Source organism: Bombina bombina, chromosome 2 (assembly GCF_027579735.1).
Source record: "Bombina bombina isolate aBomBom1 chromosome 2, aBomBom1.pri, whole genome shotgun sequence".
NCBI classification, from domain to species: domain Eukaryota; kingdom Metazoa; phylum Chordata; class Amphibia; order Anura; family Bombinatoridae; genus Bombina; species Bombina bombina.
This window is the reverse complement of record NC_069500.1, coordinates 149,344,881-149,371,943: the sequence shown is the minus strand read 5'-3', so window position 1 is coordinate 149,371,943 and position 27,063 is coordinate 149,344,881. Positions and strand designations below refer to the sequence as shown.

General features: G+C 43.1%; 1 protein-coding gene across 1 annotated transcript in view; it reads right to left on the bottom strand.

Annotated features, from left to right (window-relative positions):
* MAP3K1 (mitogen-activated protein kinase kinase kinase 1) overlaps positions 1 to 27,063 on the bottom strand; it is a 191,523-nt gene that overhangs the window by 13,036 nt on the left and 151,424 nt on the right. The window contains exon 18 of the mRNA XM_053701287.1: positions 25,545 to 25,687. Within this exon, the coding sequence (XP_053557262.1) occupies positions 25,545 to 25,687 (143 nt within the window). The remainder of the gene's footprint in view (positions 1 to 25,544; positions 25,688 to 27,063) is intronic.

Genomic DNA, 27,063 nt, shown 5'->3' with positions numbered 1-27,063 from the left:
GGTGGTGCTTGAGCATTGCTTCTTATAGGTAACCAGGGGAGTGGGCAGCTCTGCCACACCTCTTTGGGGAGGGTCTAATTCAATGGCAAGTATTACAAGGGAGGAACAAGACAATTAGATTTTATATCCCCTTAACTTGTTCAACCCTCTCTCTGCAAAATAGCAGCCTAGTAATGAAGCAACCTGTATAACATGAATCCACAATAGCATCCATAAAATAATGCAGCCATATCAAAAAGAAAATATCAAAAAGAAAATGTACTGCAGTGGTGAGCTTAAAGGGACATTAAACCCAAATTTTTTCTTTCATGATTCAGATAGAGAATAACATTTTAAACAACTTTCTAATTTACTTCTATTATCTAATTTGCTTCGTTCTTTTGATATTCTTTCCTGAAAAGCATATCTAGATAGGCTCAGTAGCTTCTGATTGGTGGCTGCACATAGATGCCTCGTGTGACTGGCTCATCCATGTGCATTGCTATTTCTTTTACTAAGGATATCTAAAGAATGAAGCAAATTAGATAATAGAAGTAAATTGGAATGTTGTTTAAAATTGTATTCTCTGTCTGAATAATGAAATAAAATTTTTGGGTTTAATGTCCCTTTAAAGGTCTGCCTGAAGCCAATGGTCACTAGGAAACCGGTTCGGGGGGGGGGGGGGGGCAGGGGGAATGACAACTGTAGCTAGGTGACTCGGAATTTGTACCACCTTGAAAATGGAGAGCTTGGTGTTGTCAGACCATCTTGCTTAAAGGGACAATGTACTTGAAAATGTTTATTGTTTAAAAAGATAGATAATCCCTTAATTACCCATTCCCAAGATTTGCATAACCAGCACTTTTATATTAATACTCGTTTTACCTGTGTGATTCCCTTGTATCTAAGCTTCTGCAGACTGCCCCCTTATCTCAGCTCTTTTGACAGACTTGCCAGACAGTGCTGACTCATAAATAACTACACAGGGATGAACATGCTAGCTATATGGCACACATGAACTAGTACGATCTAGCTGTGAAATTAGCAGATGAGCCTACCTAGGTTTAGCTTTCAACAAAGAATACCAAGAGAACAAAGCAAATTTTATCAAAATAAATTGTAAAGCTGTTTAAAATTGCATGCCATTTTTTAATCTTGGAAGTTTAATTTTGACTAGACTGTCCCTTTAAATGGTAATGTGTCTTCATTGAGAGATATATATATAAACAAAAAGATATGATATCTGTGCTGTCCTATTGTCACTCAAGGATGTATACCAACATTAAATAAAATACCATAAATAATATATTGCTATGCAAATTAAACATAAAATATATGTGCAGATACGCAGAGTCCACAGATATAATAAATCTGAAGATAGGCAGCTGAATCAAAATAGTGTGTGAAGACTCCCACTATGCCTCCACAAAAAGAGAATATGGACAAAAAAGTTTGTGTTCTGCGCCTTTTTTCTGTGGTAATATAAAGATAGTGGGGTAATATCTCCCTTATACCTAAGAACTTACTTCAAGGAACCTCAATCAGTTTGAGGTAAGTAGTCACCCTTCACAGATACCTCTCCAAGATCTGTAACGAATCCAATCTGAATCCACTGTGCTGTAAGCTGAAGCTGAGTGTAGAATCCTCACTGAAGAGTTTGATGTCTCAGGATATATGCAAGGGGAACAGACAAAAAGGTCCAAAAAAAACATAATTTATGCTTACCTGATAAATTCCTTTCTTCTGTAGTGTGATCAGTCCACGGGTCATCATTAATTCTGGGATATTACTCCTCCCCAACAGGAAGTGCAAGAGGATTCACCCAGCAGAGCTGCATATAGCTCCTCCCCCTACGTCACTCCCAGTCATTCGACCAAGGACCAACGAGAAAGGAGAAGCCAAGGGTGAAGTGGTGACTGGAGTATAATTTAAAAAATATTTACCTGCCTTAAAAAACAGGGCGGGCTGTGGACTGATCACACTACAGAAGAAAGGAATTTATCAGGTAAGCATAAATTATGTTTTCTTCTGTTAAGTGTGATCAGTCCACGGGTCATCATTACTTCTGGGATACCAATACCAAAGCAAAAGTACACGGATGACGGGAGGGATAGGCAGGCTCTTTATACAGAAGGAACCACTGCCTGAAGAACCTTTCTCCCAAAAATAGCCTCCGAGGAAGCAAAAGTGTCAAATTTGTAAAATTTGGAAAAAGTATGAAGCGAAGACCAAGTTGCAGCCTTGCAAATCTGTTCAACAGAGGCCTCATTCTTAAAGGCCCAAGTGGAAGCCACAGCTCTAGTAGAATGAGCTGTAATTCTTTCAGGAGGCTGCTGTCCAGCAGTCTCATAGGCTAAACGAATTATGCTACGAAGCCAGAAAGAAAGAGAGGTAGCAGAAGCCTTTTGACCTCTCCTCTGACCAGAGTAAACGACAAACAGGGAAGACGTTTGTCGAAATTCCTTAGTTGCCTGTAAGTAAAACTTTAGGGCACAAACTACATCCAGATTGTGCAGAAGACGTTCCTTCTTCGAAGAAGGATTTGGACACAAAGAAGGAACAACAATCTCTTGATTGATATTCCTGTTAGTGACTACCTTAGGTAAGAACCCAGGTTTAGTACGCAGAACTACCTTATCCGAATGAAAAATCAAATAAGGAGAATCACAATGTAAGGCTGATAACTCAGAGACTCTTCGAGCCAAGGAAATAGCCATTAAAAATAGAACTTTCCAAGATAACAACTTTATATCAATGGAATGAAGGGGTTCAAACGGAACGCCTTGTAAAACGTTAAGAACAAGGTTTAAACTCCATGGCGGAGCAACAGTTTTAAACACAGGCTTAATCCTGGCCAAAGCCTGACAAAAAGCCTGAACGTCTGGAACTTCTGACAGACGTTTGTGCAACAGAATGGACAGAGCTGAGATCTGTCCCTTTAATGAACTAGCAGATAAACCCTTTTCTAAACCTTCTTGAAGAAAGGACAATATCCTAGGAATCCTAACCTTACTCCAAGAGTAACCTTTGGATTCGCACCAATATATGTATTTACGCCATATCTTATGGTAAATCCTTCTGGTAACAGGCTTCCTAGCCTGTATTAGGGTATCAATAACTGACTCAGAAAAACCACGTTTTGATAAAATCAAGCGTTCAATTTCCAAGCAGTCAGCTTCAGAGAAGTTAGATTTTGATGTTTGAAAGGACCCTGTATCAGAAGGTCCTGTTTCAGAGGTAGAGACCAAGGTGGACAGGATGACATGTCCACCAGGTCTGCATACCAAGTCCTGCGTGGCCATGCAGGTGCTATTAGAATAACTGATGCTCTCTCCTGTTTGATTCTGGCAATCAATCGAGGAAGCATCGGGAAGGGTGGAAACACGTAAGCCATCCTGAAGTCCCAAGGTGCTGTCAGGGCATCTATCAGGACTGCTCCTGGATCCCTGGATCTGGACCCGTAACGAGGAAGCTTGGCGTTCTGTCGAGACGCCATGAGATCTATCTCTGGTTTGCCCCACTGATGAAGTATTTGGGCAAAGACCTCCGGATGAAGTTCCCACTCCCCCGGATGAAAAGTCTGACGACTTAAGAAATCCGCCTCCCAGTTCTCCACTCCCGGGATGTGGATTGCTGACAGGTGGCAAGAGTGAAACTCTGCCCAGCGAATTATCTTTGTTACTTCCATCATTGCTAGGGAGCTTCTTGTCCCTCCCTGATGGTTGATGTAAGCTACAGTCGTGATGTTGTCCGACTGAAACCTGATGAACCCCCGAGTTGTCAACTGGGGCCAAGCCAGGAGGGCATTGAGAACTGCTCTCAATTCCAGAATGTTTATTGGTAGGAGACTCTCCTCCTGACTCCATTGTCCCTGAGCCTTCAGAGAATTCCAGATGGCACCCCAACCTAGAAGGCTGGCGTCTGTTGTTACAATTGTCCAGTCTGGCCTGCTGAATGGCATCCCCCTGGACAGATGTGGCCGAGAAAGCCACCATAGAAGAGAATTTCTGGTCTCTTGATCCAGATTCAGAGAAGGGGACAAGTCTGAGTAATCCCCATTCCACTGACTTAGCATGCACAGTTGCAGTGGTCTGAGGTGTAAGCGTGCAAAGGGTACTATGTCCATTGCCGCTACCATCAAGCCGATTACCTCCATGCATAGAGCCACTGACGGGTGTTGAATGGAATGAAGGGTGCGGCAAGCACTTTGAAGTCTTGTTAACCTGTCTTCTGTCAGGTAAATCTTCATTTCTACAGAATCTATAAGAGTCCCCAGGAAGGGAACTCTTGTGAGTGGAACGAGTGAACTTTTCTTTTCGTTCACCTTCCATCCATGTGACCTTAGAAATGCCAGTACTAACTCTGTATGAGACTTGGCAGTTTGAAAGCTTGAAGCTTGTATCAGAATGTCGTCTAGGTACGGAGCTACCGAGATTCCCCGCGGTCTTAGTACCGCCAGAAGAGCACCCAGAACCTTTGTGAAGATTCTTGGAGCTGTAGCCAATCCGAATGGAAGAGCTACAAACTGGTAATGCCTGTCTAGGAAGGCAAACCTTAGGTACCGGTAATGATCTTTGTGAATCGGTATGTGAAGGTAAGCATCCTTTAAATCCACTGTGGTCATGTACTGACCCCTTTGGATCATGGGTAAAATTGTCCGAATAGTCTCCATCTTGAACGATGGAACTCTTAGGAATTTGTTTAGGATTTTTAAGTCCAGGATTGGTCTGAAAGTTCCCTCTTTTTTGGGAACCACAAACAGATTTGAGTAAAACCCTTGTCCCTGTTCCGACCGTGGAACTGGATGGATTACTCCCATTAACAAAAGCTCTTGTACGCAGCGTAGAAACGCCTCTTTCTTTGTTTGGTTTGTCGACAACCTTGACAGATGAAATCTCTCTCTTGGAGGAGAGTATTTGAAGTCCAGAAGGTATCCCTGAGATATTATCTCTAGCGCCCAGGGATCCTGGACATCTCTTGCCCAAGCCAGAAAGTCTGCCCCCCACTAGATCCGATCCCGGATCGGGGGCCCTCAATTCATGCTGTTTTAGGGGCAGCAGCAGGTTTCCTGGCCTGCTTGCCTTTGTTCCAAGACTGGTTAGGTCTCCAGCCTTGTCTGTAGCGAGCAACAGATCCTTCTTGTTTTGGAGCAGAGGAAGTTGATGCTGCTCCTGCTTTGAAATTCCGAAAGGAACGAAAATTAGACTGTCTGGCCTTAGGTTTGGCCCTGTCTTGAGGCAGGGCGTGGCCTTTACCTCCTGTAATGTCAGCGATAATTTCTTTCAAACCAGGCCCAAATAAGGTCTGCCCTTTAAAAGGTATATTAAGTAATTTAGACTTAGAAGTAACATCAGCTGACCAGGATTTTAGCCACAGTGCTCTGCGTGCCTGAATGGCGAATCCTGAATTCTTAGCCGTAAGTTTAGTTAAATGTACTACGGCCTCCGAAATGAATGAATTAGCTAGTTTAAGGACTCTAAGCTTGTCCGTAATGTCATCCAGAGTAGCTGAATTAATGGTCTCTTCCAGCGACTCAAACCAGAATGCCGCCGCAGCCGTGACCGGCGCAATGCATGCAAGGGGTTGCAATATAAAACCTTGTTGAACAAACATTTTCTTAAGGTAACCCTCTAACTTTTTATCCACTGGATCTGAAAAGGCACAGCTATCCTCCACCGGGATAGTGGTACGCTTAGCTAAAGTAGAAACTGCTCCCTCCACCTTAGGGACCGTCTGCCATAAGTCCCGTGTGGTGGCGTCTATTGGAAACATTTTTCTAAATATCGGAGGGGGTGAGAACGGCACACCGGGTCTATCCCACTCTTTAGTAATAATTTCAGTTAGTCTTTTAGGTATAGGAAAAACGTCGGTACTCGTTGGTACCGCAAAATATTTATCCAACCTACACATTTTCTCTGGTATTGCAACTGTGTTACAATCATTCAGAGCCGCTAACACCTCCCCTAGTAATACACGGAGGTTCTCCAGCTTAAATTTAAAATTTGAAATATCTGAATCCAATCTGTTTGGATCAGAACCGTCAGCCGCAGACAGAAGCTCTCCGTCCTCATGTTCTGCAAGCTGTGACGCAGTATCTGACATGGCCCTAGTATTATCAGCGCACTTTGTTCTCACCCCAGAGTGATCACGCTTGCCTCTTAGTTCTGGTAATTTAGCCAAAACTTCAGTCATAACAGTAGCCATATCTTGTAATGTTATCTGTAATGGCCGCCCAGATGTACTGGGCGCCACAATATCGCGCACCTCCCGAGCGGGAGATGCAGGTACTGACACGTGAGGAGAGTTAGTCGGCATAACTCTCCCCTCGCTGTTTGGTGAAATTTGTTCAATTTGTACAGATTGACTTTTATTTAAAGTAGCATCAATACAGTTAGTACATAAATTTCTATTGGGCTCCACTTTGGCATTGGAACAAATAACACAGGTATCTTCCTCTGAATCAGACATGTTTAACACACTAGCAAATAAACTTGCAACTTGGAATACAATTCTAGTAAAATATTATGAAAAACGTACTGTGCCTATAAGAAGCACAGAAGATTTATGACAGTTGAAAATTAATAAACTGAAACAGTTATAGCATCAATCCTTGTAAACAACACAACTTTAGCAAAGGTTTGTTCCCATTAGCAAAGACAACTAACTCTGATAGCAGAAAAAAAATTACAGAATAAACGTTTTTTATCACAGTCAACTACAATCTCACAGCTCTGCTGTGAGAATTACCTCCCTCAAAACAAGTTTTGAAGACCCCTGAGTTCTGTAGAGATGAACCGGATCATGCAGGAAATACAAAGAGCTGCTGACTGAAATTTTTTGATGCGTAGCAAAAGCGCCAAAAAACGGCCCCTCCCCCTCACACACAACAGTGAGAGAGATCAGAAACTGTCAGAAATTAGATCAAGCAACTGCCAAGTGGAAAAATAGTGCCCAAATATTTATTCACTCAGTACCTCAGAAAATGAAAACGATTTTACATTCCAGCAAAAACGTTTAACATAAATTAAGAGTTATTAAAAAGCCTGTTGCTAGTCCCTGCAAAATAGGCTAAAGTTTTATGTACACAGTGTAATTCCAGTGAAGTACCATTCCCCAGAATACTAAAGTGTAAAATATACATACATGACATTATATCGGTATGGCAGGATTTTCTCATCAATTCCATTGTCAGAAAATAAAAGCTGCTACATACCTCTTTGCAGATTAATCTGCCCGCTGTCCCCTGATCTGAAGTTTACCTCTCCTCAGATGGCCGAGAAACAGCAATATGATCTTAACTACTCCGGCTAAAATCATAGTAAAAACTCTGGTAGATTCTTCTTCAAACTCTGCCAGAGAGGTAATAACACACTCCGGTGCTATTATAAAATAATAAACTTTTGATTGAAGATATAAAACTAAGTATAATCACCATAGTCCTCTCACACATCCTATCTAGTCGTTGGGTGCAAGAGAATGACTGGGAGTGACGTAGGGGGGAGGAGCTATATGCAGCTCTGCTGGGTGAATCCTCTTGCACTTCCTGTTGGGGAGGAGTAATATCCCAGAAGTAATGATGACCCGTGGACTGATCACACTTAACAGAAGAAACATAATTTATGCTTACCTGATAAATTTCAGTACGGGTACAGTTTGAGTCATCAATGACTCTGAGGCTATTGTAATATCCGATTATCACTGTATTGAATTGTATACTCTGGCTTTTAACTTACCTCATAAGGATTGAGGTTATATAGTGTTAGTGGGCTGATAATTGTGTCTTATGTTGTGTGGTTCTTAATAAAGACGCACTTCACTATTTCTCTTGTTAAGTGTATTCAGTCCACGGGTCATCATTACTTATGGGAATATATTCCCTTCCCAACAGGAAGTTGCAAGAGGATCACCCAAGCAGAGTTGCTATATAGCTCCTCCCCTCACATGTCATATTCAGTCATTCTCTTGCAACTCAACTTGTTAGGAGGTTGTGAGAAGTCTGTGGTGTTTTTATACTTAGTTTATTTCTTCAATCAAAAGTTTGTTATTTTAAATGGCACCGGAGTGTGCTGTTTATTTCTCAGGCAGTGTTTGGAAGAAGAATCTGCCTGCGTTTTCTATGATCTTAGCAGAAGTAACTAAGATCCACTGGCTGTTCTCGCACATTCTGAGGAGTGGGGTAACTTTCAGAAAGGGAATAGCGTGCGGGGAATCCTGCAAATGAGGTATGTGCAGTAAATTATTTTTCTAAGGAATGGAATCGACTAAGAAAATACTGCTGATACCAATGTAATGTAAGTAAAGCCTTTATTACAGTGAAAGCGACTGTTAACAGGCTGATTTAAATATATACAGTAAAGTAATTTTCTGAGGAATGGAACTTGACTTAGAAAACAGAATTTATGCTTACCTGATAAATTACTTTCTCCAACGGTGTGTCCGGTCCACTGCGTCATCCTTACTTGTGGGATATTCTCTTCCCCAACAGGAAATGGCAAAGAGTCCCAGCAAAGCTGGTCACATGATCCCTCCTAGGCTCCGCCCACCCCAGTCATTCGACCGACGGACAGGAGGAAATATATATATAGGAGAAACCATATGATACCGTGGTGACTGTAGTTAGAGAAAATAATTCATCAGACCTGATTAAAAAACCAGGGCGGGCCGTGGACCGGACACACCGTTGGAGAAAGTAATTTATCAGGTAAGCATAAATTCTGTTTTCTCCAACATTGGTGTGTCCGGTCCACGGCGTCATCCTTACTTGTGGGAACCAATACCAAAGCTTTAGGACACGGATGAAGGGAGGGAGCAAATCAGGTCACCTAAATGGAAGGCACCACGGCTTGCAAAACCTTTCTCCCAAAAATAGCCTCCGAAGAAGCAAAAGTATCAAATTTGTAAAATTTGGCAAAAGTGTGCAGTGAAGACCAAGTCGCTGCCTTACATATCTGGTCAACAGAAGCCTCGTTCTTGAAGGCCCATGTGGAAGCCACAGCCCTAGTGGAGTGAGCTGTGATTCTTTCAGGAGGCTGCCGTCCGGCAGTCTCATAAGCCAATCGGATAATGCTTTTAAGCCAAAAGGAAAGAGAGGTAGAAGTCGCTTTTTGACCTCTCCTTTTACCAGAATAAACAACAAACAAGGAAGATGTTTGTCTGAAATCTTTAGTAGCCTCTAAATAGAATTTTAGAGCACGGACTACGTCCAAATTGTGTAACAAACGTTCCTTCTTTGAAACTGGATTCGGACACAAAGAAGGTACAACTATCTCCTGGTTAATATTTTTGTTGGAAACAACTTTCGGAAGAAAACCAGGCTTAGTACGCAAAACCACCTTATCTGCATGGAACACCAGATAGGGCGGAGAACACTGCAGAGCAGATAACTCTGAAACTCTTCTAGCAGAAGAAATTGCAACCAAAAACAAAACTTTCCAAGATAATAACTTAATATCTACGGAATGTAAGGGTTCAAACGGAACCCCTTGAAGAACTGAAAGAACTAGATTTAGACTCCAGGGAGGAGTCAAAGGTCTGTAAACAGGCTTGATCCTAACCAGAGCCTGAACAAATGCTTGAACATCTGGCACAGCTGCCAGTCTTTTGTGAAGTAAAACAGATAAAGCAGAGATCTGTCCCTTCAGAGAACTTGCAGATAATCCTTCCTCCAAACCTTTTTGTAGAAAGGATAGAATCTTAGGAATTTTTATCTTGTTCCATGGGAATCCTTTAGATTCACACCAACAGATATATTTTTTCCATATTTTATGGTAAATTTTTCTAGTTACAGGCTTTCTAGCCTGAATCAGAGTATCTATTACAGAATCTGAAAACCCACGCTTTGATAAAATCAAGCGTTCAATCTCCAAGCCGTCAGTTGGAGGGAAACCAGATTCGGATGTTCGAATGGACCCTGAACAAGAAGGTCCTGTCTCAAAGGTAGCTTCCATGGTGGAGCCGATGACATATTCACCAGGTCTGCATACCAAGTCCTGCGTGGCCACGCAGGAGCTATCAAGATCACCGAGGCCCTCTCCTGATTGATCCTGGCTACCAGCCTGGGGATGAGAGGAAACGGTGGGAATACATAAGCTAGGTTGAAGGTCCAAGGTGCTACTAGTGCATCTACTAGGGTCGCCTTGGGATCCCTGGATCTGGACCCGTAGCAAGGAACCTTGAAGTTCTGACGAGACGCCATCAGATCCATGTCTGGAATGCCCCATAATTGAGTTATTTGGGCAAAGATTTCCAGATGGAGTTCCCACTCCCCCGGATGGAATGTCTGACGACTCAGAAAATCCGCTTCCCAATTTTCCACTCCTGGGATGTGGATCGCAGACAAGTGGCAGGAGTGATCCTCCGCCATTGAATTATCTTGGTCACTTCTTTCATCGCCAGGGAAGTCCTTGTTCCCCCCTGATGATTGATATATGCAACGGTCGTCATGTTGTCTGACTGAAACCTTATGAATTTGGCCTTTGCTAGTTGAGGCCAAGCTCTGAGAGCATTGAATATCGCTCTCAGTTCCAGAATGTTTATCGGGAGAAGAGACTCTTCCCGAGACCATAGACCCTGAGCTTTCAGGGATTCCCAGACCGCGCCCCAGCCCACTAGGCTGGCGTCGGTCGTGACAATGACCCACTCTGGTCTGCGGAAGCTCATTCCCTGTGACAGATTGTCCAGGGTCAGCCACCAACGGAGTGAATCTCTGGTCTTCTGATCTACTTGAATCGTCGGAGACAAGTCTGTATAATCCCCATTCCACTGTCTGAGCATGCACAGTTGTAATGGTCTTAGATGAATTCATGCAAAAGGAACTATGTCCATTGTTGCAACCATCAATCCTATTACTTCCATGCACTGCGCTATGGAAGGACGAGGAACAGAGTGAAGTACTTGACAAGAGCTTAGAAGTTTTGATTTTCTGACCTCTGTCAGAAAAATCCTCATTTCTAATGAATCTATTATTGTTCCCAAGAAGGGAACTCTTGTTGACGGGGACAGAGAACTTTTTTCTTTGTTCACCTTCCATCCGTGAGATCTGAGAAAGGCTAGGACGATGTCCGTATGAGCCTTTGCTTTTGACAGGGACGACGCTTGAATCAGGATGTCGTCCAAGTAAGGTACTACTGCAATGCCCCTTGGTCTTAGAACCGCTAGAAGGGACCCTAGTACCTTTGTGAAAATCCTTGGAGCAGTGGCTAATCCGAATGGAAGTGCCACAAACTGGTAATGCTTGTCCAGAAAAGCGAACCTTAGGAACTGATGATGTTCCTTGTGGATAGGAATATGTAGGTACGCATCCTTTAAATCCACGGTAGTCATAAATTGATTTTCCTGGATAGTAGGTAGGATCGTTCGAATAGTTTCCATTTTGAACGATGGTACCCTGAGAAATTTGTTTAGGATCTTTAGATCCAAAATTGGTCTGAATGTTCCCTCTTTTTTGGGAACTATGAACAGATTGGAATAAAATCCCATTCCTTGTTCTCTTATTGGAACTGGATGTATCACTCCCATCTTTAACAGGTCTTCTACACAATGTAAGAATTCCTGTCTCTTTATTTGGTATGAAGATAATTGAGACCTGTGGAACCTTCCCCTTGGGGGTAGTTCCTTGAATTCCAGGAGATAACCTTGAGAAACTATTTCTAGCGCCCAAGGATCCTGAACATCTCTTGCCCAAGCCTGAGCAAAGAGAGAAAGTCTGCCCCCCACTAGATCCGGTCCCGGATCGGGGGCTATCCCTTCATGCTATTTTGGTAGCAGTGGTAGGCTTCTTGGCCTGCTTACCCTTGTTCCAGCCTTGCATTGGTTTCCAGGCTGGTTTGGGTTGTGAAGTATTACCCTCTTGCTTAGAGGATACAGAATTAGAGACTGGTCCGTTTCTGCGAAAGGGACGAAAATTAGGCTTATTTTTAGCCTTAAAAGACCTATCCTGTGGGAGGGCGTGGCCCTTTCCCCTAGTGATGTCTGAAATAATATCTTTCAAATCAGGTCCAAATAATGTTTTACCTTTGAAAGGAATGTTAAGCAATTTTGTCTTGGAAGACACATCCGCTGACCAAGACTTTAGCCAAAGCACTCTGCGCGCCACGACAGCAAACCCTGAATTTTTCGCCGCTAATCTAGCTAATTGCAAAGCGGCATCTAAAACAAAAGAGTTAGCCAATTTAAGTGCTTGAACTCTGTCCATAACCTCCTCATACGAAGATTCTTTACTGAGCGATTTTTCTAGTTCCTCGAACCAGAAACACGCTGCCGTAGTGACAGGAACAATGCATGAAATTGGTTGTAGAAGGTAACCTTGCTGTACAAAAATCTTTTTAAGCAAACCCTCTAATTTCTTATCCATAGGATCTTTGAAAGCACAACTATCTTCGATAGGAATAGTAGTGCGTTTGTTTAGAGTAGAAACCGCCCCCTCGACCTTGGGGACTGTCTGCCATAAGTCCTTTCTGGGGTCGACTATAGGAAATAATTTCTTAAATATAGGGGGGGGAACAAAAGGTATGCCGGGCCTTTCCCACTCTTTATTTACTATGTCCGCCACCCGCTTGGGTATAGGAAAAGCGTCGGGGGGCACCGGAACCTCTAGGAACTTGTCCATCTTACATAATTTCTCTGGAATGACCAAATTGTCACAATCATCCAGAGTAGATAACACCTCCTTAAGCAGTGCACGGAGATGTTCTAATTTAAATTTAAATGTCACAACATCAGGTTCAGCTTGATGAGAAATTTTTCCTGAATCTGAAATTTCTCCATCAGACAAAACCTCCCTCATGGCCCCTTGAGATTGGTGTGAGGGTATGTCAGAACAGTTATCATCAGCGTCCTCTTGCTCTTCAGTGTTTAAAACAGAGCAATCGCGCTTTCTCTGATAAGTAGGCATTTTGGATAAAAGATTTGCTATGGAGTTATCCATTACAGCCGTTAATTGTTGCATGGTAATAAGTATTGGCGCACTAGATGTACTAGGGGCCTCCTGTGTGGGCATAACTGGTGTAGACACAGTAGGGGATGATGTAGTATCATGTTTACTCCCCTCATCTGAGGAATCATCTTGGGCAATATCATTATCTGTTGCATTACTGTCCTTACTTTGTTTGGACACTATGGCACAATTATCACATAAATTTAAATGGGGAGACACATTGGCTTTCATACATATAGAACATAGCTTATCTGATGGTACAGACATGTTAAACAGGCTTAAACTTGTCAACAAAGCACAAAAAAAACGTTTTAAAATAAAACCGTTACTGTCACTTTAAATTTCAAACTGAAAACACTTTATTACTGAATATGTGAAAAAGTATGAAGGAATTGTTCACCACAGTGTCTTAAAGCATTAAAAGTATTGCACACCAAATTTCAGAGCTTTAACCCTTAAATTAACAGAACCGGACCGTTTTTACATTTAACCCCTATACAGTCCCAGAATGAGGCTCTGTCTATAACTAGAAAGGCCCCCATCTGAAAAAGGTGTCCAACACAGTGCCTGCCGTTTTTCTAAACGGTCCCCAAGATTATAATACCAATAAATAGTTAGAATCTGCATAATATGCCTAGTAAAGCAATTGTTTTAGCCCAGAAAAATGTCTACCAGTTTTTAAGCCCTTTTTGAAGCCCTTTATTCTTTTATGTTTAACTAAGAAAATGGCTTACCGGTCCCCATGAGGGGAAATGACAGCCTTCCAGCATTACATGGTCTTGTTAGAAATATGGCTAGTCATACCTTAAGCAGAAAAGACTGCTAACTGTTTCCCCCAACTGAAGTTACTTCATCTCAACAGTCCTGTGTGGAAACAGCAATCGATTTTAGTTACTGTCTGCTAAAATCATCTTCCTCTCACAAACAGAAATCTTCATCCTTTTCTGTTTCAGAGTAAATAGTACATACCAGCACTATTTTAAAATAACAAACACTTGATAGAAGAATAAAACTACATTTAAACACCAAAAAAATTCTTAACCATCTCCGTGGAGATGTTGCCTGTGCAACGGCAAAGAGAATGACTGGGGTGGGCGGAGCCTAGGAGGGATCATGTGACCAGCTTTGCTGGGACTCTTTGCCATTTCCTGTTGGGGAAGAGATGACGCCGTGGACCGGACACACCAATGTTGGAGAAAATGCTATTAATACTGAAGTGATGTTATAACACTTAAATGCAGTAGGAGGACTGGTATCAGGCTTTTCAATAGAAATTTATACTTCTTAACAAAGGAGGTTTAAAACGATTTTACTGGCATGTTTAATCTTTTGTGAGGTACTTTGGTGATAAAAACTTATTGGGGCTAAATTTTTTCCACATGGCTGACCGTTTTTTTTCTGCATAGAAACAGTTAACTGAAACTCACTATGTTGTAATATTGAGTAGGAGGGGCCTATTTTAGCGCTTTTTTGACGCAGTAAAAATTTAGGCTTAATCTTCCTGCTTCTTCCTGCATGAACCAGGTCGTCTCCAGAGAGCTTAAGGGACTTCAAAAGTCATTTTGAGGGAGGTAATCAGTCACAGCAGACCTGTGACAGTGGTGTTTGGACTGTATTAAAAAACGTTTTTTTTTGTACTGCTTATAGAAAACCGTTTTGGGTATTAAGGGGTTATTCATCAATTTGCAAGTGGGTGCAATGCTCTGATAACTTAATACATTTACTGTGAAAATTTTGTTGCTATAACTGATTTGGTTCATTGTTATTTCAACGGTGACAGTTTTTGGTGCTTCTTAAAGGCACAGTAGCGTTTTTCTTTATTGCTTGTAAAATTATTTACAGTGTTTTCCAAGTCTGCTAGTTTTATTGCTAGTCTGTTTAAACATGTCTGACACAGATGAGTCTCTCTGTTCATTATGTTTAAAGGCCAATGGGGAGCCCCACAGAAACATGTGTACTAAATGTATTGATTTCACTTTAAATAATAAAGGTCAGTCTTTATCTATAAAGGAATTATCACCAGACAACGAGGGGGATGTTATGCCGACTAACTCTCCTCACGTGTCAGTACCTTCGCCTCCCGCTCAGGAGGCGCGTGATATTGTGGCACCTAACGCATCAGGGGCGTCCATACAAATCACTTTACAAGACATGGCTACTATTATGAATAATACCCTGACAGAAGTATTATCTAAATTGCCAGAATTAAGAGGCAAGCGCGATTGCTCTGGGGTAAGAATAGAGCGCGCTGGTGCTACAAGAGCCATGTCCGATACTGCGTCACAGTTTGCAGAACATGAGGACGGAGAGCTTCACTCTGTAGGTGACAGATCTGATCCAGGGAAACCGGATTCAGAAATTTCTAATTTTAAATTTAAGCTTGAGAACCTCCGTGTATTGCTAGGGGAGGTTTTAGCGGCTCTGAATGACTGTAACACAGTTGCTATTCCAGAGAAGTTATGTAGGCTGGACAGATACTATGCAGTACCGGTGTGTACTGATGTTTTTTCCTATACCTAAAAGGCTTACAGAAATTATTAGCAAGGAGTGGGATAGACCTGGTGTGCCTTTTTCCCCTCCTCCTATATTTAGAAAAATATGGTACCGTGGTGACTGTAGTTAAAGAAAATAAATTATCAGACCTGATAAAAAACCAGGGCGGGCCGTGGACCGGACACACCGTTGGAGAAAGAAATTTATCAGGTAAACATAAATTCTGTTTTCTCCAACATAGGTGTGTCCGGTCCACGGCGTCATCCTTACTTGTGGGAACCAATACCAAAGCATTAGGAACGGATGAAGGGAGGGAGCAAATCAGGTCACCTAAATGGAAGGCACCACGGCTTGCAAAACCTTTCTCCCAAAAATAGCCTCAGAAGAAGCAAAAGTATCAAACTTGAAAATTTGGTAAAAGTGTGCAGTGAAGACAAGTCGCTGCCCTACATATCTGTCAACAGAAGCCTGTTCTTGAAGGCCCATGTGGAAGCACAGCCCTAGTGGAATGAGCTGTGATTCTTTCGGGAGGCTGCCGTCCGGCAGTCTCGTAAGCCAATCTGATGATGCTTTTAATCCAAAAAGAGAGAGAGGTAGAAGTTGCTGTTTTGACCTCCTCCTTTTTACCTGAATAAACAACAAACAAGGAAGATGTTTTGTCTAAATCCTTTTAGCATCTAAATAGAATTTTAGAGCGCGAACAACATCCAAATTGTGCAACAAACGTTCCTGTCTTTGAAACTGGGTTTCGGGGACACAGAGAAGGTACGATAATCTCCTGGTTAATGTTTTTGTTAGAGAACCAACTGTTGGAAGAAAACCAGGTTTAGTACGTAAAACCACCTTATCTGCATGGGAACAACCAGATAAGGGAGGAGAACACTGGCAGAGCAGGATAGTTCTGAGACTCTTCTAGCAGTAGAAAATCGCAACTAAAAACAAAACTTTCCAAGATAATAACTTAATATCAACGGAATGTAAGGGTTCAAACGGAACCCCCTGAAGAACTGAAAAGAACTAAATTGAGACTCCAAGGAGGAGTCAAAGGTTTGTAAACAGGCTTGAGTCTAACCAGGAGCCTGAACAAAGGCTTGAACATCTGGCACTGGCTGCCAGCTTTTTGTGAAGTAATACCGACAAGGGCAGAAATCTGTCCCTTCAGGGGAACTTGCCAGATAAGTCCTTTTTTCCAATCCTTCTTGGAAGGAAGGATAGAATCCTAAGAATCTAACCTTGTCCCAAAGGGAATCCTTTAGATTCACACCAACAGATATAGTTTTTTTCCAAATTTTGTGGTAAATCTTTCTAGTTACAGCTTTCTGGCCTGAACAAGAGTATGGATAACAGAATCTGAGAATCCGTCGCTTCGATAAAATCAAGCGTTCAATCTCCAAGCAGTCAGCTGGAGTGAAACCAGATTCGATGTTCGAACGGACCCTGAACAAGTAGGTCTCGTCTCAAAGGTTGCTTCCAAGGTGGAGGCCGATGACATATTCACCGAGATCTGCATACCAAGGCCTGCGTGGCCACGCAGGAGCTATCAAGATCACCGACGCCCTCTCCTGATTGATCCTGGCTACCAGCCTGGGGATGGAGAGTGGAAATGGCGGGAACACTTAAGCTAGTTTGAAGGGTCCAAGGGTGCTACTAGTGCATCCACTAAGAGCCGCCTTGGATCCCTGGATCTGGCCCCGTAGCAAGGAACTTTGAAGTTCTGGACGAGAGGCCATCAGGATCCATGTCTGGGAATGCCCCACAGGTGATGTGAGCTTGGGGCAAAGAGTTTCCGGATGGGAGGTTCCCACTCACCCCGGATGCAATGTCTGACGACTCAGAAAATCCGCTTCCCAATTTTCCACTCCTGGGATGTGGATAGCAGACAGGTGGCAGGAGTGAGACTCCGCCCATAGAATGATTTTTGGTCACTTCTTCCATCGCTAGGGGAACTCCTTGTTCCCCCCTGATGGTTGATGGTACGCAACAGTTGTCATGTTGTCTGATTGAGAAACCGTATGAACTTGGTCCTCGCTAGCGAGGGCCAGGCCTTGAGAGCATTGGAATAGCGCTCTCATTCCAGATTATTTATCGTAGAAGAGATTTCTTCCCGAGACCAAAGACCCTGAGCTTTCAGGGATCCCCAGACCGCAGCCCCAGCCCATCAGACTGGCGTCGGTCGTGACAATGACCCACTCTGGTCTGCGGAACGTCATCCCTTGAGACAGATTGTCCAGGGACAAGCCACCAACGGAGTGAGTCTCTGGTCCGTCTGATTTACTTGTAGCTTCGGAGACAAGTCTGTATAGTCCCCATTCCACTGGACTGAGCAATGGCACAGTTGTAAATGGTCTTAGATGAAGTGCTCGCAAAAGGAACTATGTCCATCGCCGCTACCATCGAACCCGATCACTTCCATGCACTGAGCTATGGAAGGAAGAGGAACGGTATGAATATCCGACAAGAGTCTAAAGTTTTGTTTTTCTGGCCTCTGTTAGAAGATCCTCAGTTCTAAGGAGTCTATAATTGTTCCCAAGAAGGGAACCCTTGTTGGACGGGGATAGAGAACTCTTTTCCACGGTTCACTTTCCAGCCGTGAGATCTGAGAAAGGCCAGGACAATGTCCGTGTGAGCCTTTGCTTGAGGAAGGGAGCGACGCTTGAAATCAGAATGTCGTCCAGGTAAGGTACTACTGCAATGCCCCTTGGGTCTTAGCACCCGCTAGAAGGGACCCTAGAACCTTTGTGAAAATCCTTGGAGGCAGTGGCTAAATCCGAAAGGAAGCGCCACGAACTGGTAATGTTTGTCCAGGAATGCAAACCTTAGGAACCGATGATGTTCCTTGTGGAGTAGGAATATGTAGGATACGCATCTTTAAATCCACCGTGGTCATGAATTGACCCTCCTGGATGGAAGGAAGAATAGTTTCGAATGGTTCCATCTTGAAAGATGGAACCTTGAGAAACTTGTTTAAGATCTTGAGATCTAAGATTGGGTCTGAACGTTCCCTCTTTTTTGGGGAACTATGAACAGATTGGAGTAGAACCCCATCCCTTGTTCTCTTATTGGAAACTGGATGAATCACTCCCATTTTTAACAGGTCTTCTACACAATGTAGAGGAACGCCTGTCTTTTTATGTGGGTCTGAAGACAACTGAGACCTGTGGAACCTCCCCCTTGGGGGAAGTCCCTTGAATTCCAGGAGATAACCCTGGGGAGACTATGTCTAGCGCCCAAGGATCCAGAACATCTCTTGCCCAAGCCTGAGCGAAAGAGAGTGAGTCTGCCCCCCACCAGATCCGGGTCCCGGATCGGGGGGGCCAATATTTCATGCTGTCTTGGTAGCAGTGGCAGGCTTCTTGGCCTGCTTTCCCTTTGTTCCAGCCCTTGCATTGGTCTCCAAGCTGGCTTGGCTTGAGAAGGTATTACCCTCTTGCTTAGAGGACGTAGCACTTTGGGGCTGGTCCGTTTTTACGAAAGGGGACGAAAATTAGGGTCTATTTTTCGCCTTGAAAGTGCCGATCCTGAGGAAGGGCGTGGCCCCTTACCCCCAGTGATATCCGAGATAATCTCTTTCAAGTCAGGGCCAAACAGCGTTTTCTCCCTTGAGAAGGAATGTTTAGTAGCTTGTTCTTGGGAAGACGCATCACCGACCAAGATTTCAACCAAAGCGCTCTGCGCGCCACAATAGCAAACCCAGAATTCTTAGCCGCTAACCTAGCCAATTGCAAAGTGGGCGTCTAGGGTGAAAGAATTAGCCAATTTGAGAGCATTGATTCTGTCCATAATCTCCTCATAAGGAGGGAATCACTATCGAGCGCCTTTATCAGCTCATCAAACCAGAATCATGCGGGCTGTAGTGACAGGGGGACAATGCATGAAATGTGGGTGGTAGAGAGGGTCAGCCTGCTGAACAAACATCTTTTTAAGCAAACCCTTGCTAATTTTTTTATCCAGAGGATCTTTGAAAGAGCACAACTATCCTCTATGGGTATAGTGGTGCGTTTGTTTTAAAGTAGAAACCGGCTCCTCGACCTGGGGGACTGTCTGCCATAAGGTCCTTTCTGGGGGTCGACCATAGGAAAACAATTTTTTAAATATGGGGGGGAGGGACGAAAGGAAATACCGGGCCTTTCCCATTCTTTATTAACAATGTCCGCCACCCGCTTGGGTATAGGAAAAGCTTCTGGGAGCTCCGGCACTCTAGGAACTTGTCCATTTTACCTTAGTTTCTCTGGGATGACCAACTTTTCACAATCATCCAGAGTGGATAATACCTCCTTAAGCAGAATGCGGAGATGTTCCAACTTAAATTTAAATGCAATTACATCAGGGTTCAGCCTGTTGAGAAATGTTCCTGAATCAGTAATTTTCTCCCCTCAGACAAAACCTCCCTGGCCCCCTCAGTTGGAGTTAGGGGCCCTTCAGAGATATTAATATCAGCGGGCAGTCATGCTCCTTTCAGTAACTAAAACTAGGACAGCCACGCTTACGCTGACAAGGGTTCAGTTTGGCTAAAATGTTTTTGACAGAATTATCCATTACAGCCGTTAATTGTTGCATAGGTAAGGAGTATTGCGCGCTAGAATGTACTAGGGGCCTCCTGAGTGGGCAAGACTCGTGTAGACGAAGGAGGGAATGATGCAGTACCATGCTTACTTCCCCTCACTTGAGGAATCATCTTGGGCATCTTGTCATTATCACATAATCACATTTATTTAAAGTGAACAGGAATTCTGGGCTTCCCCACATTCGAACACAGTCTATCTGGTAGTTCAGGACATGTTAAACAGGCATAAACTTGATAATAAAGTACAAAAAAACGTTTTAAAATAAAACCGGTTACTGTCACTTTAAATTTAAACTGAACACACTTTATTACTGCAATTGCGAAAAAACATAAGGAATTGTACAAAATTCACCAAATTTTCACCACAGTGTCTTAAAGCCTTAAAAGTATTGGCACACCAAATTTGGGAAGCTTACCTCTTAAAATAATCGGAAACCGGAGCCGTTTTAAACACTTTAAACCCCTTTACAGTCCCTGGTATCGTGCGTTGCTGAGACCCAAACCAAACCCATAGGGAATACGATACCAATGACGCCTTCAGAAAGCCTTTTCTAAGTATCAGAGCTCCTCTCACATGCGACTGCATGCCATGCCTCCTCAAAAACAAGTGCGCCACACCGGCGCGAAAATGAGGCTCTGCTTATGCTTTGGGGAATGCCCCAGAGAAATAAGGTTCTAATACAGTGCCTGCCGATATTATAATATCAATATACCCAGATAAAATGATTCCTCAAGGCTAAATATGTTTTAAAAATGAATCGATTTAGCCCTAGAAAAGTCTACAATCATTAATAAGCCCTTATGAAGCCTTATTTACCATCGTAATAAACATGGCTTACCGGATCCCATAGGAAAAATGACAGCTTCCAGCATTACATCGTCTTGTTAGAATGTGTCATACCTCAAGCAGCAAGAGACTGCACACTGTTCCCCCAACTGAAGTTAATTGCTCTCAACAGTCCTGTGTGGAACAGCCATGGATTTTAGTTACGGTGCTAAAATCATTTTCCTCATACAAACAGAAATCTTCATCTTTTTGTTTCTGAGTAAATAGTACATACCAGCACTATTTTAAAATAACAAACTCTTGATTGAATAATAATAAAAACTACAGTTAAACACTAAAAAACTCTAAGCCATCTCCGTGGAGATGTAAATGTTTCCAATAGACGCCACTACACGGGACTTATGGCAGACGGTCCCTAAGGTGGAGGGAGCAGTTTCTACTTTAGCTAAGCGTACCACTATCCCGGTGGAAGATAGTTGTGCTTTTTCGGATCCAATGGATAAAAAATTGGAAGGTTACCTTAAGAAAATGTTTGTTCAACAAGGTTTTATCTTACAGCCCCTTGCATGCATTGCGCCTGTCACTGCTGCTGCGGCATTCTGGTTTGATTCTCTGGAAGAGGCCATTCACTCAGCTCCATTGGATGAAATTATGGACAAGCTTAAAGCACTTAAGCTAGCTAACGCATTTGTTTCTGATGCCATTGTACACTTAACCAAACTAACGGCTAAGAACTCCGGATTTGCCATCCAGGCGCGCAGAGCGTTATGGCTTAAATCCTGGTCAGCTGATGTGACTTCTAAATCTAAATTGCTTAATATTCCTTTCAAGGGGCAGACCTTATTCGGGCCCGGCTTGAAAGAGATTATCGCTGACATTACTGGAGGTAAGGGTCATACTCTACCTCAGGACAAGGCCAAATCAAAGGCCAAACAGTCTAATTTTCGTACTTTTCGAAATTTCAAGGCAGGAGCAACGTCAACTTCCTCCGCCCCAAAACAGGAAGGAACCGTTGCTCGTTACAGACAGGCCTGGAAAACTAACCAGTCCTGGAACAAGGGCAAGCAGGCCAGAAAACCTGCTACTGCCTCTAAGACAGCATGAAGGGTTGGCCCCCTATCCGGAAACGGATCTAGTGGGGGGCAGACTTTCTCTCTTCGCCCAGGCGTGGGCAAGAGATGTCCAGGATCCCTGGGCGTTGGAGATCATATCTCAGGGATATCTTCTGGACTTCAAGGCTTCTCCTCCTCAAGGGAGATTTCATCTTTCGAGGTTATCAGAAAACCAGATAAAGAAAGAGGCATTTCTACGCTGCGTACAAGACCTCCTAGTAATGGGGGTGATCCACCCAGTTCCGCGGACGGAACAAGGACAGGGATTCTATTCAAACCGGTTTGTGGTTCCCAAGGGTACCTTCAGACCAATTTTGGACCTAAAGATCTTAAACAAATTCCTAAGAGTTCCATCATTCAAAATGGAAACTATTCAGACCATCCTACCCATGATCCAAGAAGGTCAGTACATGACCACAGTGGACTTAAAGGATGCCTACCTTCACATACCGATTCACAAAGATCATCATCGGTTCCAAAGATTTGCCTTTCTAGACAGGCATTACCAATTTGTAGCTCTCCCCTTCGGGTTGGCCACGGCCCCGAGAATCTTTACAAAGGTTCTGGGCTCACTTCTGGCAATTCTAAGACCACGAGGTATAGCGGTAGCTCCGTATCTAGACGACATCCTGATACAGGCGTCAAGCTTTCAAATTGCCAAATCTCATACAGAGATAGTTCTGGCTTTTCTGAGGTCGCATGGGTGGAAGGTGAACGTGGAAAAGAGTTCTCTGTCACCTCTCACAAGAGTCTCCTTCCTAGGGACTCTGATAGATTCTGTAGAAATGAAAATTTACCTGACGGAGACCAGGTTATCAAAACTTCTAAATGCTTGCCGTGTCCTTCATTCCATTCCACGCCCGTCAGTAGCTCAGTGCATGGAAGTAATCGGCTTAATGGTAGCGGCAATGGACATAGTGCCATTTGCGCGCCTGCATCTCAGACCGCTGCAATTGTGCATGTTAGGCCAGTGGAATGGGGATTACTCAGATTTATCCCCCCTACTAAATCTGGATCAAGAGACCAGAGATTCTCTTCTCTGGTGGTTATCTTGGGTCCATCTGTCCAAGGGCATGACCTTTCGCAGGCCAGATTGGACGATTGTAACAACAGATGCCAGTCTTCTAGGCTGGGGCGCAGTCTGGAACTCCCTGAAGGCTCAGGGATCGTGGACTCAGGAGGAGAAACTCCTCCCAATAAATATTCTGGAGTTAAGAGCAATATTCAATGCTCTTCTAGCTTGGCCTCAGTTAGCAACACTGAGGTTCATCAGATTTCAGTCGGACAACATCACGACTGTGGCTTACATCAACCATCAAGGGGGAACCAGGAGTTCCCTAGCGATGTTAGAAGTCTCAAAGATAATTCGCTGGGCAGAGTCTCACTCTTGCCACTTGTCAGCGATCCACATCCCAGGCGTGGAGAACTGGGAGGAGGATTTTCTAAGTCGTCAGACTTTTCATCCGGGGGAGTGGGAACTCCATCCGGAGGTGTTTGCTCAACTGGTCCATCGTTGGGGCAAACCAGAACTGGATCTCATGGCGTCTCGCCAGAACGCCAAGCTTCCTCGTTACGGATCCAGGTCCAGGGACCCGGGAGCGACGCTGATAGATGCTCTAGCAGCTCCTTGGTTCTTCAACCTGGCTTATGTGTTTCCACCGTTTCCTCTGCTCCCTCGACTGATTGCCAAGATCAAACAGGAGAGAGCATCAGTGATTCTGATAGCGCCTGCGTGGCCACGCAGGACCTGGTATGCAGACCTAGTGGACATGTCGTCCTGTCCACTATGGACTCTACCTCTGAGGCAAGACCTTCTAATGCAAGGTCCTTTCAATCATCCAAATCTAATTTCTCTGAGACTGACTGCATGGAGATTGAACGCTTGATCCTATCAAAGCGTGGCTTCTCCGAGTCAGTTATTGATACCTTAATACAGGCACGAAAGCCTGTTACCAGGAAAATCTACCATAAGATATGGCGTAAATACCTGTATTGGTGCGAATCCAAGAGTTACTCATGGAGTAAGGTTAGGATTCCTAGGATATTGTCCTTTCTCCAAGAGGGTTTGGAAAAGGGCTTATCAGCTAGTTCGTTAAAGGGACAGATCTCTGCTCTGTCTATTCTTTTGCACAAGCGTCTGGCAGAAGTTCCAGACGTCCAGGCTTTTTGTCAAGCTTTGACTAGGATTAAGCCTGTGTTTAAAACTGTTGCTCCCCCGTGGAGCTTAAATTTGGTTCTTAAAGTTCTTCAAGGAGTTCCGTTTGAACCCCTTCATTCCATTGATATTAAACTTCTATCTTGGAAAGTTCTGTTTTTGATGGCTATTTCCTCGGCTCGAAGAGTCTCGGAGTTATCTGCCTTACATTGTGATTCTCCTTACCTGATTTTCCATTCAGACAAGGTAGTTCTACGTACTAAACCTGGGTTTTTACCTAAGGTAGTTTCTAACAGGAATATCAATCAAGAGATTGTTGTTCCTTCATTATGTCCTAATCCTTCTTCAAAGAAGGAACGACTTTTGCATAATCTGGACATAGTCCGTGCCCTGAAATTGTATTTACAGGCAACTAAAGATTTTCGTCAAACTTCTTCCCTGTTTGTCGTTTACTCTGGACAGAGGAGAGGTCAAAAAGCTTCGGCAACCTCTCTCTCCTTTTGGCTTCGTAGCGTAATACGTTTAGCCTATGAGACTGCTGGACAGCAGCCCCCTGAAAGAATTACAGCTCATTCCACTAGAGCTGTGGCTTCCACCTGGGCCTTTAAGAATGAGGCCTCTGTTGAACAGATTTGCAAGGCGGCGACTTGGTCTTCGCTTCACACCTTTTCAAAATTTTACAAGTTTGACACTTTTGCTTCTTCGGAGGCTGTTTTGGGGAGAAAGGTTCTACAGGCAGTGGTTCCTTCCGTTTAAGTTCCTGCCTTGTCCCTCCCATCATTCGTGTACTTTAGCTTTGGTATTGGTATCCCATAAGTAATGATGACCCGTGGACTGAATACACTTAACAAGAGAAAACATAATTTATGCTTACCTGATAAATTTATTTCTCTTGTAGTGTATTCGGTCCACGGCCCGCCCTGTCTTTTTAAGGCAGTTCTAAATTTAATTAATACTCCAGTCACCACTGCACCCTATAGTTTCTCCTTTCTCGTCTAGTTTCGGTCGAATGACTGAATATGACATGTGAGGGAAGGAGCTTTATAGCAACTCTGCTTGGGTGATCCTCTTGCAACTTCCTGTTGGGAAGGGAATATATTCCCATAAGTAATGATGACCCGTGGACTGAATACACTACAAGAGAAATAAATTTATCAGGTAAGCATAAATTATGTTTTTTTGGACCTTTTTGTCTGTTCCCCTTGCATATATCCTGAAACATCAAACTCTTCAGTGAGGATTCTACACTCAGCTTCAGCTTACAGCAAAGTGGATTCAGATTGGATTTGTTACAGATCTTGGAGAGGTATCTGTGAAGGGTGACTACTTACCTCATACTGATTGAGGTTCCTTGAAGTAAGTTCTTAGGTATAGGGGAGATATTACCCCACTATCTTTAGATTACCACAGGCGCAGAACACAAACTTTTTTTGTCCATATATATAAAAATATATATATATATATATATATATATATATGATTTAAAGCCGTCAATTGCTAGTAAACTACTTTAAACTTACCTCTGGTGCCATAAAGGCAATAGTGCCCAGCAACTGCCCCTGGAATTCTCCTGCACCAGTGCCCTTCGATGCTAACCTTGCAGCAGCCCCAAAATCAGCAATTCGTAGCCTTTGCCCAGTGCTGTCAATCAAAAGATTAGCACCTAAAAACATAAAAAAACATGATTATACAGAACGAAGTCATTGATAACAAATGCATAATAAAACAACACAATAACACAATGTGAATTTTAAATGATCAGTATATTTCAAAATTCTAAAGTTTTCTTCCATTCCATCGCCCCCTGTATCAGCCAATTACAGACTTATAAACGTATAGAATGCAGTGTTCTTCACAGAAAATGTTGTCAGCCGGGTGGCATTATAAAATAGCCGGATGGGGGCAGTGTAATACTTTCTAATATTATTTTTTGCTATCCAAAAGCACAAAATAATTGCATAATGTAACAAATTTATTTTATGATATTCTGTGCAATAAACAATGAAAAATAGTAATATTCGCTAATTTTAGCTTAAATGTGCACAACTTGGAATTGCTAAGTTTCTTTAAACATTGAACGCTCTATCTGAATCGCAAAAGCTAAATTTGAACTTTTCTGTCCCTTTAAAAGAACATGAAAGTCAAAATTAAGTAAGCCCTAAAACAATAAATCAATTTCTTTTTGCACTTTTAGGTCCCTTGATTTAAGGACTTAATTTAAAAAGTAGCCCTCAACATCACCAACAATAACTGCCCCGTTTTATAGGGGACCAGACTGACACTTAATGTCAGAAACCCCACCGGTTCTGCTACATACCAGGCATTTTTATGGAGATCACCAGGACCTGAATTAAGGGGCGCCATGTCCCTGTAAGTGGTCTAGGGGCTGAGATGTAAGCCCTCTTGCAATAGCTCCAACTGAAGTAACAGGGAAGACTCTACAGCTGCAGAGACATTTTTGTTTCCTGTGCACGCTTCAGCACTCGACAGCCCCACTCCGTTTGCAAGGTCTAACACTTTGTGGCTAGGATATTGTTGCACCTAGACACTTCCACTTCACAATATAGCACTTACAGATGACTAGGGCAGATCTAGTTGAGTAGAAATTTCATGAACTGACTTGTGGATATCCTATTAACGTCACATTTAAAGTCATGGAGCTCTTCAGTATGACAGAATGTACTGCCAATGTTTGTCTATGGAAACTGCATGGCTATGATGCACATGCCAGCAAATGGGTGTAGAAGAAACAACAAAATGCAATATTTAGTAGGGGTGTCCACATACACTATTTGGTCAAAAGTATCTGCAGTTCACTAATCTAGTCTTGAATTTGTGCTGCTTTTCATCTTGTAAAATTAAACAAGTAGCAAAAATAAAAAACATCAGCTCATTCCACAAGTATAGTATAACCTTCTCTGGTGAACGCCATCCTTAATAAAGTCCCACGGGTTTCAATATCATTTGTATGCTGATGATACTCAACTCTACCTCTCTGCAACAGACCTATCACTTTTCTTGCTAACTCATGTCACTAAC